Source organism: Cuculus canorus, chromosome 16 (assembly GCF_017976375.1).
Source record: "Cuculus canorus isolate bCucCan1 chromosome 16, bCucCan1.pri, whole genome shotgun sequence".
Classification (NCBI taxonomy): domain Eukaryota; kingdom Metazoa; phylum Chordata; class Aves; order Cuculiformes; family Cuculidae; genus Cuculus; species Cuculus canorus.
The window spans coordinates 16451221-16472380 of NC_071416.1; the positions used below are offsets into that span (position 1 = coordinate 16451221).

Genomic DNA, 21160 nt, shown 5'->3' on the forward strand with positions numbered 1-21160 from the left:
GATTAATTTCTGCCAGACAGTATATAGTGTGGTGTCATCCTATATTAACACAGAAACCCCAAACAAAAAATAGGCAACTGAAAACCCCAGCGAAGTGTATCATTTCCCTTGGTCTTCTATGCTGGTCTTTGCTATTCTCTACATGGATTAAAATACGATTCATCAGCTGCCATTTACAGGAACCTGTGTCTCCTGCTCTCTCTTCCATAAACATCCACTCAAAGGCAGCCCACCTGCTTTTTTCAACCAGTCTCAGGTGACTTTTATTGGGGTAAAGGGCAAAAAAAAATCAGTAAAACAGCAGCTAAAAAAAAACCAAACAACAAAAACATCCCCCAAAACAGTATAAAAACAGCTCTGTTCCCTATCCAAATGGACAGTGGATTTTTTTCCTTCTTTTTTTTCTGTTCTTTTTTGTTCCCCTTTCTTTTTCTTCTTTCTGTTCAGCTCTGTTTGTTTGCAGACCCTTGAACACTGCAAAAGGCGTGATAAAGAAAAAGTAAATTCTTGTTGGAAATGTACTTCTCAGGTCCCAAGGCAGCATAAATGAGTCCCTGCTGCTTGTGGCGAGCCCAGGAGTGTGGCAGTAGCAGGGTGATCTCAGGGAGCTGTGCTGAGGAGGAAGGGGCTGCACGATGATGGGCATCCGTGCTCGCCTGCCTGAGCAGTGTCTGCTGGGAGCACGCAGGGATGCAGCAGCATAGGAGAGGCTATCATAAGAGATTTCAAAGCTATCAGAAAGCCAAGGGCTATGTGGAGTGGGTGTTTGTTCCTTCTGGTTTGAAAAGGCTTACTGTTGTGTCACTGTGCAGAAGCCAGTGAGCATGGGAGTGAGTGTTCCCAGATTGCCAACCAACACTTCAAAGAGTTTGAGCTTTTCCTGAGCTCGAGAGACATTTAAAAAAAAAATAAAAATCCCAATACCAAGGAAAAAAAAAAGAACCAAGTCTACAACTCCACACTTCAGTTTCTTTTCTGTATTTATAGCTAGAATGCATCAAAATTGTCTTACTGAGCTGAGATCAAACTTGTTGAAATGCTGATGTGTAGCTGCCTTTTCTTTTGCGTTCAGAGTTTGTATCTACCACCTCTACTTAACGCTTCCTACAGCCTCATACTAATATGAATCATTAATTGCAGATGATTAACTTTTAGCTGCTTTTGTACGTGGTTTGTGTACAGTTGTTACTATTTATTAAATATGTGATATCTAATCCAGTGTTTAGTGCTTACAAAGGCACGAATGATCTGTGCTTGAGATTAAAACACTTCATTCACTTTGTGCCAAAGCCCTCCCCAAGGGCTCGGTCCTCTGCTGCCGTTAGAGAAAAGCATTGGGAACCCGGGCTGGGGAGGTGTGGATGTGTCCCTGCATCAAAGCCCTTCTGTCTGATGCAAGGTCTGCCCGCCAGACACAGAGATACGTGTGGGCATGATGGAGAGCAGAGAAGCTGATCAGGGAGATGAGGTTTTATCTGAATAAAGAACTAAGAAGTAGGGAAGTACTGATAGCTCAGGGGGATCCTGCAGAGTTGTTTTGCACCACCTGCGGGCTTCATATATCTCTTCTGCTAAAACATGGGTGCTATTATTAAATTTATTTGCAGACTACTTGCAAGGAATAAACAATTAACAGCTGTAATCCCTTGTGTGAGTCCAAGGCTTTCTCATCAGTGCAATATATGCTAGCAAAGCTCTGTAAAGCACTGGGCAGCGCTGCACAGCCTGGACAAAGGCTGCACCCATGGTGCAGAAGGACTCTTCTCCCTAAAGGAGTGCATTTCCCCCAGCTTGTGAGGCAGCAGAAGTGCCTCAGCGTGTATTTTGTGCCCTCATTCCAAGTGTCAATGGAAAAAACCATCTGAACTCCGCTGGAGAAACCTCCTGTGACCTGCAGAAGGAGCCCAGGTGCAGCAGTGCCAAGAAGCTAAAATCAGCCCTTGGGAGCAGCCTCCTGAAATGCTCGAACACTGGGTGATAGGGCCGTGTTAGCGTCAAACCTGTTAAAGAGGTAGAGGAGATTGTCACTGCCTTTCTATTGACAGGATTTACCGTTCCTGCAGGCTTTCCTGTCTCTTCATAATGTCGTTAGTGTGGCTGATGCTGCTAACTGGATTTGCCACTTCTCCTAACACATTTCTGGAAAAAATGTTGAACAGGTCACCATTTTTGCAGATAAAACATCACTCGAGCTCTGTTCTAATTTCCTCCCTATGTAGCAAACCAGTATGGTATCAATTACTAGGTAAATCTCCCTGCAGCAGAACTAATTATACCTTTTGGTGAGAAAATGGCAGTGGAACCGGTTTAGTCTTCCAAAAAATTCCACACTATAATATGCAGGACTAATGTGCCTCACATTTGAAAAGAATTAATATCAATTATTCTCATGCATATTCATAAATTAAGACTAGTTTAGCAATCAAGCTAATAGTCTTGCTTAATTACACTTAGTTGATTTCATGCTATCTTGGCACATTCCTGATTGAATTTAACCATTAAAGAAAAAAAAACTCCCACAACTACTCCAGCAAACACCAACACCACTTTAAGCTCAGCATCCCCTGCAAATAGTGTCTGAGGCTGAGCAGACTGCTTGGGGCGGTAGGAGTTGATCACAAGCATTCTCTTTCCCTGATGGAGGATAAAATCAGGAAAGCATCCTGAAGAGCACTTCTCAGGTATTTACCAGTGCTGAGGGTTAAGGCATTCATTTTTTCATTTTTCTGAATCTAAACCATTCTCTACCTGAATGCAAGACGGATAGGAGGAAAGGAAGATATACCTGAATGCACCAAGCTAGAGGGATGGGTTGGTCCGGGTGGGTGGTCTGGAGTCTGATAACAGCCAGTGACTCGCTGGGATGCAGAGGGCTGAAGAGTGGGTGGGATGTTCCGTGCATTGGGGGGGTAGAAGGAGTTCACCATGAGTCTGTCTCTTTATTTGCCTTTCAAGGAACGACGAGGCTGTGGAATACCACACTGCCGTTCCCCTTTTCTGTACTCCAAGACCAACATTTTGCACAGCCCAAAGGCTGGGAACATGTGAGCGAGATGGAGATGTGTTGGGGAAGAGGGCTGGGAAGGGTGGATTGTGAGAGCGCTGGTGAGGAAGCCCCCCGGGCCGGGCTGGTGGGGAGCTGGGGAGAGGGGGAGCTGGGGGGGCTGGAGCCTTTCTTGGCAGCAGACATCACCGTGCGGGGCCTGAACAGAGCGTGCTGCCACGGCTGGAGCACGGCCGCGTGCTCCGTCTGCATGGGTGGATATCTCGCAGAGGTGCTGCTTGCTGGGCTGTGGTCTTCCTGGGCGGAAGGCAAGGACAGGAGAGAAATGGGAAAATTCAGCTTCCATGTGCTCTGCGCTTGTTTTCGTCTTATCCCATGCTAACAGCAGCAGAAACAGGACAGACTCTCCCCTCTCATCTGCTCTTGAGCACTATCACTGCACTGATGTCTAAAGGCAGTATATGCCTTTGAAGTTTGCCTTTTCAGTATTTTCATTCATTTATCATTTTCTTCTCCAGCACACCATTTGCATCTGGGCTTTGCTCAGAAGGAAGACTGACACCATTTATCGTTTAATGGGGCTTGATAGCTCTCTGACAAATAAACATGTTCCTAACAGCATTAAGGAATTTACAGGCAGCCGTGCCTGAAGGCTACTTTTCTGCCCACTTCAGCTTAGTCAGCAGCAGTTGTAGCTGCAGCTCTTTGGGTGCCTTTAGGCAAATGAAGCATTAACATATAATCAGCTGAGGTATTATATCCCCTTTTAAACCAAATAGACTTGCTCTCTCAACAGATAAAATTATTACAGCTATAACTGAAATCAAATAATTAACCATTCTTCAATCTGGGCTTTTCCAGACCATGTCAAAATTAATATCTCAAGTATTTCCAAAGCAAAACATAAATGGTTTTTACCTTGATTTTGGTTTTATGGATTTTATACTGTGTGGTAATGCTTACAGAAGAGCATAGGAGTTTACATTCTCACAGGCTGTGGACACAGTCACTAAAGGCACCACAGAGATGCAAGGGAATTGATGTGTGCAGTGTCCTACCCCTCCAGAGCGCGTATCTCCTGGTGCAAACGGGGGTCGAGGACCCCTTTAGGGCAGGATGCAGAAGTGGCACGTAAAGTGCCAGACCGTGGAAAACTCCTAAGCATGGGTTTATACTCCATGGGAATCAGTGGGACTTAAGGGTTTTGGAGAGTCAAGGTCTTACATTGCATCTTAATATCCTTCTGCATGAAAAAAAAACCCAAATTAAAGGTTCTCTGTATTTCCTCTGCAACTCTATCCCCTAGTTTGGCCTCGACTTCTTGTCATGATCCGAGAAGCAGGCGTTACTTTTCATTACACCCTCAGCATTTTCTACAGAAAACATCCTGCAAGCCCGATAGTCAGAATCATGATATCAGAAGCGACCAGATTCTGTGAAATCTTTCAGTTAATGAATAAATAGGTAATTTCTAATGAAGAGATGTTCTCTAAAACAAGTCCCTGTCAATAAATACCATAGACATGTATAGCTGCCACAAGAAGGAGACGTTATTCCCATGCAGAACAAAGTGAGGAGGAGATTAGAGGAACTCTCCATCTGTTTCTGCGCTGTGCAGCACGTGGGATATCACTCAAAATACACCATGCTCTCTGTTTCCAGGAGCCTGGGGAGGCAGCGGCTGGCATAGGTGTGGCGGGATGGAGCCGGACAGTCTAACTTAAAGTATATTGTTTGCTCGGGAAAGTAGGGGGGCCTGCTGGAAAAATTCCTTGGTAAATGGAGCATATGAATGAAACCTGGTCCTGATGCCAAGTTTATACTGCAGGACTTGATAGAGCTAAAAAACGCATTAGACAAAATCATTATTGAACTTCTTGATTACATAACCATTTCCTCATCGTATTTCCAAGAATATTGAATCTATATTCAAACACCCTCCTACTCTCTCCCACACACCACCCCTTCTCCTTGCTATATCAGCTTCATTACTGAGTATGAAGACAGAAAAAGTATAGGGTATGTTGCCGTGAGCAGATAATTCTTAGATGCTTACACTGAGATTTTAGAGCCATCTATGGGATTTGGACAGGAATTCTCGTTAAATTTATTGATCTTGAAAGTCTCTGGCCTTATCTCTTGACCTTAGTTAGGGTCTTTAGCAGTGCAAAGAACAGATAATCAAGCGATAAATATCACCAAGCCTAAATATTGGGTTAGTCCCTGCTGCCTAAAACTTACCTCACCCTGTGCTGCCTTGGGGGTGGCATTCACGACTTTGCTGCCCACAATCTGCTGCTACCACGAGCTCCAGAGAGAGACGGGAAATTTCTGAACAGACTGCCTTCTTTGTGGAAGCCCTTTTCCCCCCAGGGATGAGCCCAGATCTTGCCAACACGAAGGATGAATCCATTGTACCAGTCTCACCCGGGAAGCAGGATCAGGCCCTGTGCAGTCGATATCTCCTCAGACGTCTGGTAGAGGTTGCTGCCCGGTTTGGGGAGAGGGGAAGGGGTGTTGGAGGAAGTGGACATTAATGGCTTGCAAGCGTGGCGCATCCATCCTGCCTCAGGAAGTAGCGGTTACATACAAACTGGCTACGCTTACTCAGATAATCAGTTTGCCTGTCTCATTTGCATGTGTAATAACCAGCATGCATGTACAATCATGATAATCACTTGGAGGCAACTGGTTTCGATTCATTCAAAATCTTGCCCTGCGTGTCCTTGGGTTGTTTAACTTTCACGAAGGAATCACGGCAGCAATCCAGAGCTTCACTCAATAAAAATCTTTGCCAAACAGTCAGTTTAGTGGAAGATAAGGGTTTTTTTCTGGAATTCTGCCTGTACATACTGAGACTTGCACTGCAACCCAGTGCTGTCATTAGGAGCGCTGCCTCTGCTGCTGATGTGACCTGTCCTCAAGCCAGTCCTTTCACTATTTTGTGCCTCCAAGTTTTAGGCTGCAAGCTTTTCCATTGTTTTAGTTATGTTTTATAGGGCTTACTGCAGACAAGGGGCATCCAGCCCCAAAAGTTCTGGATGTGCCTGCAGTGATGTTGGAGGTGCCTTCTGCAGCCCCCACACATGCCAACATATGCCAGATGAGCCAGGAGCAAGACCTAGCAGGGGGCACAGCAACTCTGTAATAGGAGTTTACATTTTAGCAGCACTCCTGAACGCTAAACTTCCCTTCCCAGGTTCTTTCCACAAGCCCAAGCCTGCACTCTAGGGACCTTTCTGTGCTTGAGCACGTTCAACCTCAGCTCTTTGATTGCTTGTGCAAAAGTTTCCACCAGCATAAGGCCGTGCTGCGTGTGTCCTAAGGGATCATGAAAACAAGTGCTACAGCGGGAGGCCCTCTCCCCGTGCTCACTTCCATTTCAAGAAGCAGTTGGCAGTGACTCGGCAGCAAGGTTTTGGGTCAGTGCCCTGGAACAGGGACAACAGGCACTTCTTCTACAGTGACCACTTGCCTAAGCAGCTGGACCCTCATTCACCACTGAGGTATCATTCCTGCTCAAGTCCAGACTTGTCCCATTGGGTTTTCTGGTCAAAGAGAAGTGAACCTGGAAGAGGAAAAGAAGGAGGAAAGGCCAAGAGTCAAATGAAAAGGCTGCCTGCCACACAAAGCACCTCTAGAGGCATCCTAATTCTTAGTGGGATAAGTGTCTTTCCTTCATCTTTCTGTCCCTCATGACTGACGGCAGAAAATACAAAAGCTGCCAAGCTAAAGGTTCTGTGTAGCCAAGATAGGAAACCTTATTAGACAGACAGATGGTGATTTCTATAATCTGAAATCTCAGACTGTAAATACGTTGGGACAGAGCCCTGGGCCACCGAATGCAGTGCTGGTGCCTGAGAGCAGCAGCTGGATACAGTTTCCTGTGGACAACTGCTCCTTGGATGGTTTTTGTTGAGGAGTGGATGCTACCAGGACAAAATATGCTTTAAAGATGGATCCTCTAAACTCTGGTGCAGGAGTTTTATCTCCCAGTTTTTTGTACTTTCCAACTGAAAAAGGTCTTTGAATACCTGAGGACAGTCAACTCACATTTAGAAGTTTTTCTTAGCCTGACATGATTCCCAAAGATGTATGATTGCAGTAGATCAATAAGGGGAAAAATCTGTGTCTTAGAAGCACAGGTGACATTTGCTGCAACTTGCAGGAGAAATGATAAATGTCTCTCTCTGTTTATTGCTTAGCTCCTTGCTAAATCTGCCAAACCCAAACCAATTTTTACCCTCAGATCTCTTAGTTTTCAAATTTATGTTTATCTGGCATTGCCTTGATCTTCAAAGCAGAAATTTATATCAAAGGGAACAGAAAATTTGACACTAATTACTGCCACTGGATGCTATCCGCTGAATAAAGATGGAGTGTTAATATTTACATTGAAAGTGAAGGAGATAAAACACACTAGGAACATCTAAGTCTACAAATAAGCCCTTCCATGTATACTGGGCAGAGATAAAACCGAACAAAAAAATTGAAATTACCATTGACAACATCCCAAACACCTTCAGAAATGTTGGGTTGTAAACAAAGTAATTGCAGCAAAAACACTGAAAGAGTCTTCCAGGAAAGCAGATCCAACTCCCTGTTTCTCAGGGGTATTACCTGGTCTGCAGGAGATGATCTTGTGAAACAACCAGCCATGCAGAAGGAGTTAACTTCTACATTTCTCCTCACTTCACCGTGAGAAGCTTACATTTTATTCTCTTAAGTTTGAAGCCATCAGTTCAAGCACTTTTCCCTGTTTCCCTCTCTGCTTTTCTTTATCCTATGGTTCTTCCTACTTATTTCGGCCCCCAGGTCTTTCCCACAGCTCCTTTGGCTCACTGCCCGGAGAAGTCTCTCAACCAGGCAGACTCCCCATTGCGCAGGTTCTTGTGGGGTTGTCTGTGTCTCAGCAGCAAATGTATGGAAGAGGAAAATAGTGAGGAGAAGGCGAAAGGTTTGCTCTTACTGTGAGGGTGCACAGTACAGCTGACAAAACCCATTCTTTTAGCCATCCTGTTTAAAAGGGGATAGGAATCTTCCCAGCGTTTTTCCTAGTAAAAATTTAGCAACTGAAAGTGAGGCTATTCTAAAATTCCCAGTACTAGAACATTGTATATGAAGCCATTTACACCGTTCACTTCTTCCATTTAATCCAATTTAGAAAATTAAGCTGGACTCTATAATGGAGCTAATTTTTGTTTCTAGGCAAATCTCATTCTTTAGATTAAATTACTAGGTCTGTAGTATCATATACAAATGAAAGTTATACAGCATATTTTAGTGAGTTAAAAGGTAAATTATTTTATTACATTTAGTTGGAAGGGATTTTCTTAACAGCAAGTGGATTTAAAATTAAAATTTCAAAATTCTAAGACTTACCTTAAATTTGGAATTTTTTTTTTAAGGTATTTAGGCTTTTCTCTTAAAGCCATAGCTTAAGCTTGCCATATGAGTTTAGTTTAACTCAAGTGAAGCTTCCAGCTTTTGCAGACCATTCCTACCTTTCAGCCTTGAGGAAGAGGTGAGGCTCTACTTGAGGACAGCACTGTCTCTGAGCCATGTTGGGACTGTGTGTTTCTCCTACAGCAGCAAGGCTTGTTCCACTTTAGAGAGTCTCCATGCAGGGATAACTGTTTAGAAGTCTGATATTTTCGGACTGTTAGGATATCTGTGCTGGGCTTGACCGAGGAGAAATCCCGCAAGAATTTCTTTCTCCAGTGCCCCAGGTGGTAGCGGTGGATATTCTGTGATTGTGAGGCTCGCTGAGAAAGGTCACTGTGAGGAAACCTACAATATGGGGAAGGAAGGAGTGTGTCAGATTTGCAATTTATGATGTAGAACTTCTGTCGTACATTTTATAATTCATGGTTTAATATTGTGTGTCTAGTCATCACGCACATACAATGCAATTGATTTCATGCTGCTTTTCCATCAAGCAGGAGAAAAGGAAGCAGAAGGGACCAGCTTACACCGAAATAAATACATAAAACATTAGTCACATATACGTGTGTTTTGAAATCATTGCTGTATTTTGGCAGGAACCTAAGAAACTAGATACATTCCTACCCAATTAACAAACTAGAGAAATAATTTACTAGTAGAAAAAAGCACTTCTCAAATTGTCTGTCAGCTCTAAAACCTCCCTAAAATCTCTTCAAAAGAAAATGTAATTAGGGAAACTGGAAAGCATAGCATTAATGTTTTTATAAAGCAGTCATGGAAGGACAGCCTGCCTACATCAGCTGAAAGGTGCAAATACACTAATCCAGCATTTCACACTTTCTGGAGTCGCTGGCCCAGGATCTGATCAGATTTATGGGGTTTTTTAGAGAAGCTGCTCCCTGCGGACTCTTCTCATTGCACTCTTTACCCAAGAGCTGGTTTCTGATAATGGATGAGCTCTCCGGTGGTTGGACCTGCCCTACCTTGAGTGGCTCAGAGTTGTGGAGTTCAATATTTCTGGATGAGTTTGCTCTTCTCCCTGGTTGTGATGAGGAGCTGGGATAGCCAGTCAGTTGCACGAAGAGTAGCTCAGAGCTCAAAATGTTTTAGAAAGCTTGGTAAAGCCTTCTTGTATTTCACAGCCATCAAGTTTCAAATTAGAGATGAGTCATTAAAAAGAGTGTATTACTTGTATGCTTATATGCAGTAGAATGGTACACGTCTCTTTAATTAGCCATAGGCACCCAAAATTACAGATGTAACTGTGCATTAAATGGAGGACATTGCTCTGGTAGAATCTTGCATTCACAGTTGCATTTCCTTTTGCTTAGATTTCAAGACCCTATTGTCCAGATGGGTTTTGTTGGGCACCTAATTAGTAGTTAATCAAAAGCTCCAGCTGTGAACTGCTTTGCAGCCCTCCTGGCATCCTAGCTGCTTGGTACGAGTTCCTTGACCACACAGAAATGAAGGCTCAGGAGTTGAAGTAGATGCTTTATCTCCTTTATGCATCTGACATAAGTAAAGCAGCTTCCTCAGTAAAATCGCCTTGGATGCATGGGTTATCTAACATCTGTCTACTAAGAGCAAAATTAGTCTTGAAATGTGTTAAGTGGAAATACAGCCCTGAGTTAATGGCAATGATAGATAGCGTAATATATTCTGAGATGAACTCACTCTTTTCTCTTTCCTTTCCAGATTTTGGCAATTATTTCCATCATGTTTATTGTACTATCTACAATTGCCTTGTCCCTTAACACACTTCCTGAACTACAAGGCATGGATGAATTTGGGCAGACCACAGATAACCCCCAACTTGCCCACGTGGAAGCGGTGTGCATTGCATGGTTTACAATGGAATACCTCTTGCGGTTCCTATCCTCACCTAAGAAATGGAAGTTTTTCAAAGGCCCGCTGAATGCTATTGATTTGCTAGCTATCTTACCGTACTATGTCACTATCTTCCTCACAGAATCCAATAAAAGTGTACTTCAGTTCCAAAATGTACGACGAGTGGTCCAAATATTTCGGATTATGAGGATACTCCGGATTCTAAAGCTTGCCCGGCACTCAACGGGTTTGCAGTCCTTGGGGTTTACCCTGAGGAGGAGTTACAATGAACTTGGATTACTCATCTTGTTTTTAGCCATGGGCATTATGATCTTTTCCAGTTTAGTGTTTTTTGCAGAAAAGGATGAGGATGATACAAAATTCAAGAGTATCCCAGCTTCTTTCTGGTGGGCAACAATTACCATGACAACAGTAGGCTACGGAGACATCTACCCCAAAACTCTTTTAGGTAAAATAGTAGGAGGACTGTGCTGTATTGCTGGAGTGCTGGTGATTGCTCTTCCCATCCCAATTATTGTCAATAACTTCTCTGAGTTCTACAAAGAGCAGAAGAGGCAGGAGAAAGCCATTAAGCGCAGGGAAGCTCTTGAAAGAGCAAAAAGGAATGGCAGTATTGTCTCCATGAACATGAAGGATGCATTTGCCCGTAGTATAGAACTCATGGACATTGTGGTTGAAAAGAATGGAGACAGCATAGCCAAAAAGGATAAAGTTCAGGACAATCATTTATCTCCCAGCAAATGGAAATGGACCAAGAGAACACTCTCTGAAACTAGCTCTAGTAAATCTTTTGAAACTAAGGAACAAGGATCTCCAGAAAAAGCCAGATCATCTTCAAGTCCCCAGCACCTAAACGTCCAACAGCTAGAGGACATGTATAACAAAATGGCAAAGACTCAGTCCCAGCCAAACCTTAATACTAAAGAGTCAAGTCAGCCGGGAAAGCAAAAAGAAGAGCTAGAAATGGAAACTCTTCCTGGCCCTATGGTGCCCTTGCTGACAACTCGTACTGATGGGATCATTGACATGAGGAGCATGTCCAGCATTGACAGTTTCATAAGTTGTGCGGCAGAGTTCCCAGACTCTGGGAGGTTTTCCCACAGCCCACTCGCTACCATTCCCGGCAAAGGTGGCATTAATGTGATTCAGGAGCAGAGCAGGCCAGAGGGAAGCGGTGCCAGATTTTCAGAAATGAATCCAAGCTCTGAAGGCAGCCACCGTTCTGCTTTTTTCATAGAAAGTCCCAAAAGCTCCATAAAGGCCAGTAACCCCTTAAAATTAAGATCTCTGAAAGTTAACTTCATGGAAGAGGAAACCAGCACGTTAGTACCAGCATCAAATGTACTGAGAATATATCCAGACTCTCTTAAGAGCCGGGGAGCTGCTGCTGCCGCCGCCACAGATACTTCCTTACTCTCTGACAGGTCTCTCATGAGCCCAGAAACCTCGATTTACACAACTGCGAGTGCGAGAACACCCCCAAAGTCACCAGAGACACAGACAGCCATAGCTTTCAACTTCCACGATGCTGGTATACACAAATATATAGATGCTGACACTGATGATGAAGGTCAGCTGCTTTATGATTCAAGCCCACCTGGAAATGTGAGTCCCAAGTACAAAGTTACAAACAGTGGCTATTTAAAGCAGAAGGACAATGTTTATAGAACAGAGAAGAACCATCTAGAAGCTGCTGCTTTACCCACCTCCCCAAAGCTTATAGGGCAAAACTGCATTTACTCTATGGAAGGTATCACTGGAAGAACCCAGGGCAATCAGGAGACCGTCAGACTAGAAAATCACATTTCCCCGGAAGTCCATGTATTACCAGGCAGTGGAGGACATGCTAACACACATGATCAAAGCATCTGAGATGTCTTTACAGTCGACACAAAAAAAAAAGAGCTTCTGCATGGCATGAACTTGGCTGAAACGAGCCACCTGTTTCTAAAAGTCTGGGCGAGGTCCAGTGTGGGTTTGTGAAAATGTCCTTCTCTGAAACAACTCTAAAGACGTTGCCCACATCAGTCAAAAACAAGGATTGCAAATCATGATCACACATTGATCTCCTTTCATGTTGTCCAGTGAAGCCAATGTGACCAAATATCCATCCATTCCCCCTTGAACGCTAGAGCTCCTTTTGGAAATATTAACATCTGATTTGCATTAGTTCCATAAAGGATGCCAAGGCAGCCAGATTTGAACTCTGGAATAAATTGCTGGGGTTGGTATAAAGCTATCAAAAACACAATGCTCACTGCTTCGGGGCAGCTGTTCCCCATCTACAGCTTTCTCTGATGGATATTATGTCTAAAGGTAATAGGGAACTCTTGCATTATTGGAAAATCCAAGCGAAAAACCATTTAAAACAAATAACAGCCTAGAGAAACCAATTATTAAAATGCTCTCTGTGTGTTTAACAATACAATATCCTGTAGGACCTGACGTTTTCTTTTGAAATATCAGCAGGGTGAGTTGCACCACTTGTATCTAATTCCAAACATCCCCTAGGACATAGTGAAACTTGCACTTACCCTCTGCTAAAAAGCGATAGCTGCCCCAGGGCTGGCACACGGCCCTCAGGGGACCCACAGCCCACGCAGGGAAGGTGTGAAGGAGCCATGCAGAAGCAGGAATGTCCGGAGGCATCGCAGCTAGACCCCCCTTCCCGGAGCCAGGGAGCATAGGGCTGGAAGGAGAGCTCGGCTCTCGCCCTACCCCTCCGCGGAAGGGAGATGCTCGCTGCCCTGCCCAGCGGGGATGGCGGAGCGCGGCCCCTGCGGCGCGTGCCAGGGGCACCGGGACGGCTCCTTGGGTCTCCCTACCCCATCCGCACGCCGACTTGAGGCGTCAGCCAAAGTCTCGCCCTTGGCATAGGAGAGGAACCGGTTGGTCTGAAGCTTTTAGCGCCCGAGCGGCGCAGTGAAAGATATGCAAGCGTTACATAAATATGCAAAAAGAGGGATTCGTTAGCGACCCACCCCTGGCCTGGCTGTGCTCTCTCTCACGAGGAGGTCAGGCAGGAGAGGCTCCTGCGAAGCTGCAGCACGAAGAAGCTGCGAGAGACAGGAGAATCAGGCCTGATGTTTTAGTAACATCCAGTCATTTTTAAATGAAATGAGAAAAAAAAAAAAAAAAAAGAAAAAAAAAAAGATCCGACCATTTTAAATGAACAGAACTAGCAGCCACCAGCCTAGGTTTTTAAAATATTATTGTTTCAATAAAGTTATGTCAAATTGTGTAGGAAATAATTTGTCTTTGGTTTTTAATCTCGGGGGAGGGGAGGAAAAGCACTTTACGTTGACTTTTTGTTGTTGTTGTTGCGATGCTGGAGTAGGATAGCAGAGTGTAACAATCAAGCACTTTAACCAAGCACTATTTTAATTTGTGCCTCCTGTCGTGACCGTGATTTGTTACACGCCTGTAGCAAGTCACAACCTGTCCTGTGATAACTGTGATGGTAATCTTTTATGTTGTTCTCTGTTTCTACTGTAAAACTCAATTGTAAATAACTCTGTCGATGAGCATTTCCTGACCTGTTTCTGATTACCTGCCGGGGCGTGTAACGAGTTGCATGCAGCAGGTCCGGGGACGTGCTGAGACACAGGGCACGGGAGCAGAAGCGCATGGGTGGGAGGAAGACCCCGAGCCGCTCGAGTCCACTGCGTTTTGTTCCTTCCTATTGTAAAAACAAAAAGCCGTTGGTTAGTCCTGAATGTAAATGTCTGTCCGTCCAAGCTGTACAGTACTTCTGTCTGTAATCCGTAATAGTGAATGCAGCACGTACGGACAAAAGCAATAAGCACATATATGTTTTAGGAACTATTATGGGTTACAATGGTAGCTTTGTTAGGTCTCTCCTTGGCACAAACTGTACACGCTTTGGAGTTAACTCTGCTCTGCTCAGCCGACCCCATCCCTGGGCGGTGGGACGCAGTCTGAAGTACCCACTCAGAAGTCACCCTTGCGTCCCAGCAAGGCGAGAGCCTGGGGGAGGCGAGAGTAAGACCTGAGCCACCACCTCACGAATTAGCCTGCCGGCAGCGAAAGAGACCTCGTGTCATTCAAGGAGTGACTCAGGAGGTATGCAAAGTAAGTTTAAGGTACTTATGTGTGCAAACGATACGCTCCAGAGTATTTCTACAGAGCCAGTTCCTGAGGTTCCTCGGCTTTTACTCTGCCTTCGCTCAGCCAAAACCACTGGTCTCCGAGTGGGCTCTTTGCTTGGTGAAAGACTTTAGGATTTGGCCATAGTAAATACAAGTGTACTTAGAGGAACCGATGTATTGCTGAGATACTAGTTAAGATTGAGTCGCCACAAAAAAAGTAAAGTGACTTTCCAGCAGATAAGCTTTAAATACTGATTTATTCTGTGGCTTTCTGAGGCCGTAGAGTGGCAGTGAGAAATTTTAAAGAGAACAGTCTTAACATAATCTCTATGTTTCAGTGATCATTCATGTCTGCCATCAGCACAAATGTAAAAAGAAGAAAAATCAGGGAAAATTTTTTTGATAAAGTAAGTAGTAGTGATTTCCAAGTTAAATATTTTTAAAGCTGATGCTTTCATGTGGAAAAAAAAAAAAGTCATATCTTACATATCACAAAAGTGAACATATTTAAATATAGCCATATAGTGTAGTATTTACCACACTCTCATCCAAATTGATGTATTTGGTTTATATATGGCACTGACAAAAATGATCTCTAGATCAACAATTCTATCATTTTTTAACTGATAATCAACTGGTGCAACTCTCCTTGTAACCAAAGGCCCTCTGTCTGCCTTGTGTGCTCGCTCATGACACACACCTTATATCATCTATTTAGTCCTACCTTTAAAGTAGCATTTTATTGAGTCACTTTTGAAAGCCAAATTCAAAAGTATTATTAAAAACCTACCTTTTAAATCTGAATAGCCAAAGTCCTATAGATTTCTTATAGAAAGCAAATAATTTAAAATTAAGCATATAATATGCTTGAAGAGCATTTCTTTCTTATTTATGTATGAAGATGTAGCTCTCATTTTGTGCCCAGTTAAAAAGGAAGTATGTTTAATTTATTTTAATGAAATAAAGCCTGAATATGAAGTATGTACCTATATATGTGTGTGCATAATACACATACATATATAACGTAAGCACTGGGAAATCTACTCTAACATAAAGCTATGGTAGACTAAATCTGTACTCATTACAAAAGGAAAGGCAGTGCTTTGAAAACATAACGCTCACCAAACACTTTAGACACTAGAAAGACAATTTCTTTTTATGGTTTGTTTGATACATATTTCCCAAAGCTCATAACAGTTGGGGAAAATATGCAATATTTCTTGCATCGAGCTAAAGCATGCGGTTTAATCACTGATATTTGGCATTCAGGTCTGCGAATTTACTGTGCATCATGTATCAAGCAAGCTGACAGTTTCACTGCTACTGCAGAAGACGTCATATCTGAAAGGACAATGTACGTGTGATGTCTGTAATTGCTTGTATCTTACGCCATCAACATTGGTCTCAATACATATATATAAATATATATATATATAAGGAAGGAATGGGTGCAGTTTCCTTAACCAGGAGGCAAGAATCCTTGGAGATTTAGCCTTGAACAGAGGAAAACAGCAGTCACATTGCAGTAGATTTCTCAGTGCCTTTTCTTAGAAACTTCACCTAAGCACACTTAAGGAAAAAAAAAAAAACCGATGAAACAAAACAGTCTCCTGTGAAATCCACATTTTTCTGAAAGGTTCAAGAGTCAATAAAGGTAGAAGAAAGAAAGAAAAAAAAAAAGGAAAAGAAAACTCACAGAACGCACATTCGCTTCCTGAACATGCCATGTGTCACGTGCCGGGGAATATCTGTCTGTGCGAGTCACGCAGAAACACATCCGAGGCAGTCGGTTTCTTTGGCAACTATGGCTGTGATGAACTGTAGCCTTTTCTTCCCTTGCAGCTAATAAGATACACATTTCTAAGGAAAACAGTATTCTCTTCTGTAAAATTGTAATGTATTGTTAATATTTGTACCTATTGTATATTTATGTCTTGACAGAAATGACTGGTACAGTTTATAGTAAATAACAAGGGTATTTAAAACTCATCGCAAACACAAGGTTTCTAAAGCCAAGTTCTCTCTCTGTTGATAAGCTCCACATAACATGATCTCCAATAGTTTTTTACGCCTCATTTTAAAGCGCATAGTAGAATTACTGAATAAAGTAGCCAAGCGATGGAGACCGTGTGGCACCGATGCCCTCCTGCGCAGCTCAGGTGGGAGCGAGATGGGGGGTGGGCTTCCCCGGTGACTCCAAATTAGCTCCAACTTCTTCACGTTTGGTCAGTCACTTCTGCTTACGGCAATCAGACTGAACAAGTGTTACCTTAGGTTGCTTTAGGATCACCCACTTGGGGAGAATATGGCTTTAAATAGTTCTTGAATAAAGTACAGATGTTCTAGTTACCTCTGTACCTTCTGTTTGCCATTGTGTTGGCTTTATAAGTATCTGATGTATGGAAAAGTCATATGACTTTCATGCATTCCAGAGTAATCTATTTTTCTGTTCAGATTTAAAAAAAAAAAATTATATATATATATATATAAAAATATAAATATATATCTGTATTTTTAGCAAATTTATAATAGGGCAATCAAGTCAGATTTCTTCTTTTTGTATTACAGAATAATATATTAGATGCTTTCTTGGCGTTCATTTACATAGCTGAGCCCCTATATCTTTTTGTTGTTGTCATTTTCTTTCATTCTGCAAAAAAATATGTGCAACATCCCCCCCTGGAAGTGCGTCCGCGAAAGGTCACTGAGTTTGTCTGATGTTGTCATGTTTTCGTATTTTCCTGTTTGTGGTACTTAAAAATAACCAGGGACTGGCTATGGAAACTAAGTTGTTCCCTTTGAGAAACACGGAAGCGGGCCATACTCTGCCCCGTTACGGCAACGTAAATGCCAGCAAACGCCACTGGCGTCATCATTAGCCATAGCCGGGACTTCAGTGGAGTTTTTCCAGATTTACATCAATTAAGCTGAGAGCATAAAGAAGAGAAAGGATTTGAATCTGACCGTCCTAATAATTAGGATGGATCCAGGATAAGTATCAGAATTCAGGCTCTTATTTTAAGGTGGTGACCTGATGATGCTCAGGCAAAGCTCTCACCTTCATGAGAGTTTTTCCTGGGTTAAAGCAGAAGAGTTAAGATTTTTATTTCCCACGGGATTTTGCAATTTCTATTTTCAGTCCCAGACGAAATCAGGAAATGAGAAAAAATTACAGGGGAATAAAAAAAACCTGAATGTATATGTTCAGAAAGGGACTGGATTTGGATTTGCTTATGGTAAAGTCCATCCCCATACCTGCTTACTTACTGATCTTCCTTGCTACTTTATAGCTGTACTGTCACTTAAATTTAATAAAAAGTCCATGAGATAAATGTGCATCCTGAAGCTATCTCATGGCCTGGTGAAGTTTAGCACGACAAAGAGCTTCAGACCAACTCTGTAGCTCTGCAGAAACATTTCCTTTTGTCTGCTTGTGTGATTTTCTTATACACCCACTACAGTAGGCAATAAACCCAAACCAGAATAAATTTGGGAAATCATGTTTCAGAATGTCCAGATACCACCCAAATGAACAGAAGAACCAGCAGACTCTGTTATGTGTGTGGTTATGTATCAGCAAGACTCGTTTGCACGTGAGGTTAGGAGAACTGGGTGGGATTTTTCTTTTTTTCTGGAAGCCATTAATATAATAGTCCATTCTATCTTTACATCAAAGATCACAAAAATCCCTTCAAAAGGCACCTTAGGTATCAGTAAATTTGTTTGAGCATAGTCAACACACCACCGAAAGCTTCTAGTCAGACCAGTCTTAAATTCTCCCCCTCAGACAGCCCTCCCACACCACAACAGAAATGACCCAAATACCAACCAGCCCTTCAAAGAAGAGGTGTTTCTTTTCCAGCGGGTGTTTTGCGCCCCACACTGATCAGATTTAGGCTCTTGCACTGAAACTTTGTCTTGGCCAGACAAAGGAAACCTTTGGCAAACTGAAGTTCTGCATTGGGGATGTGTATCCCCTGTGTCGCTGGTGTTACCTAAGCCACAAATAAGTGTCCTTTGACACCAATGGTGGGGTGCCACAAGTGTTCCTGTCTGTAAATACTGCTCAGAATTTTGCTTTGCTTGATTCTGGCTTCATCGCACAAGAAGTCTTCAGTCTAGAGGCTTAGAAGAGAAAGCTTCGTTTTTCTTTTTAACTGGAAATAATACTATTGATATTCTGTAGGACTAAACAAGGATTAATCTTTGGCATTTTTAAAGGGGTCTTTCCCAGACTGTGGCAACACTACCCTCAAAAAATAATAATGAGGCTCGGCTCAGTACAAAGACCCACCCAAACTAGAGCCTTGTGGAAGCTGAGGAACCAAATTTACATGAAATGTCAAATTCTGTGCTGTTGTAAGTAAAAGCCCATTGAGGTCTATGGAGCTGTGCCCCATTTAGGCCAGTAAAGAATTTGGACCTCTATCTCTAAAAGCTAATGGAAAACTAAAGGCTCTACATGACCTCAGGGACGGAGGTGTCTGTCCACAGCACCTATGAGGAAACTAGTTGGGTGAGGGAATGGGAAGCAGAGACAGGTTAGTGAAAGCCTGGGAAAGGAGGGAATCCTTCGTGCAAGAGGATGACAATCACATCATCCTAATTTTGACTAAGCATCCCTCCATGTCAGCTCACTCCACGGGCTTGATGCTGCAAGAAGCATCCCAGACTCACAAAGGACTGTCTCTAGAGCAGGACCACAAACTCAGCCACGCCGTTCAACCCTCCCACCCAGTAAGGACCCAGTAAATCCAGAGACTTACTGACACTGGGAGGACGCTACCAGGGATGGGCCATCGGTTACCTTTGATGGTGTCGCAGCCTCTGGTCTTGTTGGTAATCCACATTTAAGACCATTCTAGGATTTATCAGTTCTTCTCTACTCTCCATGTTTCATTTAGGAGCTCTGCCCATTATATCTTCTCTTCCTTTGACGTCTCACTGCCCCAATACCATTAGCCGCGTGTTGGCTCACGTGATCACTGGGATTTATTTTGTTTATGTCACTTTGTTGACTCGTGGCAAAGACAGAGAACGTTTTTTTTTTTCCCCATTCTTTCTGACTTTTTGGTGGTGGGTGCAGAAAATTGCTTTTGCATTCGAACATTCCCTCTTGGTGTGCTTGGGGGGAGGGTGGGCAGCATCTCCACGTTACTTTGAACTTTGAAGCCATGATACTGCAATCAGAAAGGCCAGCCACAGCTACCAACCAAATTCACTTTTCAGCTAGATTAGCATTAAAAAATATACCCCGACTTACTGCAGCAGAATCCTGCTTTTTAATCAGGCCAGTGAAGCAGTTCCTGAATGGGGAGAAAACACTTAATGAGGCATGTGCTGTTTAATAACTGCTCCGTGCCCACGGAAGGATACCGGGGCAGTCTGTCACTGTGCTGCACGTTGTGGCTCTTCAGGCTCAGTGTTTCACAGGGCTGGGGAACAGCCTCAGGTCTGCCTTCTCCAAAAGCACAGGATGGCTGCTGGCCCTGCAGAGCTCCATCGGCCTCCGGATTCGCATTAGCATACCATGAGCCCCAGGTGAGAGCTTCCTAGTGACATCTCTAAAGGGCAGCAGTGAGCATCCGTAGTCATTGAAGGAGAAGAAAGCCATGGGGTTCCCTTTAAAAGAAAAATGTGATATTTATCAACAAATAAAAACTGAAAAAAAAATGTTAGTTTTCTGTGTCTCGGCTAATACATGTAGCTCGAATTGCTTTTGTATTTGGAAATTGAAACTGTGACCCAGATCGAGAAAGGGCAGAACATACAACAGGTTTCTCCACTGCCTTGCACTTCAGTTATTTTTTAACCTCAGCAACGGTGGAGCTATGGGGAACCCAGTTCAGCGTGTCTGTAATGAAGGGCAGCGCTTCTCGCCTCTGCCTGGCAGCCCAGCAGATCCTGGACATCTTGCACAATCTCTTCGTTGGGTTATATTGGATCAACCCAAGGGGCAACACGTCAGCAGATGTTTTCTCCCCATTTAAGCAATGTTTCAATACCCTGGCACTTTGGGGTGATTACAGCAACATTAGCCATATACTGGTGTACTTAGAGTCTTAACATTTTTTGTAACTTTCATTTAGTCATTCTTCGTTGAAGTTTATTGACCTCTCCAGTTGTTTCCGTAAACAGATTATTAAAAAAAAAATCAGTGTCTTTATATGCATGTAGTAGTATGAAACTGTGATCAATGTGTGACATTCAGAAACTGTACTGTCTTGTAAAATATGTCCAAATGTCTAAGGATTTTAAAGCAATGGTCCCTTACTACAGACTACAGAAATAAATAAAAAGGTATGGATAAAACCAAAGCCTTTATTTGCTCTGTTTCACGGTCATATACACTGGCCAAAAATATAACTACCATCAGCCGGCACTGAGTTGATGCTTTAGCTCATTGCAGTTGACAGCAGGTTTAGACATATGTTATTTTCTCATGGATAAGGCCGTGATTCAGGAAAGCAGTGCCGAGCTCGACACCTCCTGTTTTAAGTCTGACGGATTCAGTGCATAAACAAACCTGTGGGCTTCAGTCCTCACACTCCATGGACAAAATCTACCCCCATCTCTGGTAGCCTCCGCCAGGTCCAGGGAGTGAGGCATCTCCCGGGCCCTCTGCGCACAGCCCAGGGGTGCTGAGCACCCAGGGAGGTCCCCGTCACAAACACTGCCTGGAAATCAGCATCTGGAGTAGATGACTGTGCAGATGTGGAACCAGACGCAGGTGGGAGAACAGCCAAGGTTT

At 43.3% G+C, this 21160-nt stretch overlaps 1 protein-coding gene and 1 long non-coding RNA gene across 3 annotated transcripts in view; one reads left to right on the plus strand and one right to left on the minus strand.

Annotated features, from left to right (window-relative positions):
- KCNB1 (potassium voltage-gated channel subfamily B member 1) overlaps positions 1-13856 on the plus strand; it is a 120805-nt gene extending 106949 nt beyond the window's left edge. For both annotated transcript variants that reach the window (XM_054081565.1, XM_054081564.1), the window contains exon 3: positions 10148-13856. In XM_054081565.1, coding sequence (XP_053937540.1) covers positions 10148-12172 — 2025 coding nt within the window. In that variant the 3' untranslated portion in view covers positions 12173-13856. The remainder of the gene's footprint in view (positions 1-10147) is intronic.
- On the minus strand, positions 5152-13979 carry LOC128853824 (uncharacterized). Its single transcript, XR_008452606.1, has 4 exons — positions 13851-13979; positions 10395-10549; positions 8509-8794; positions 5152-6572 (listed from the first exon to the last, which is right to left on the minus strand). It is a non-coding gene; the product is annotated as an uncharacterized LOC128853824 (long non-coding RNA).
- Positions 13980-21160: the final 7181 nt, after the last annotated feature.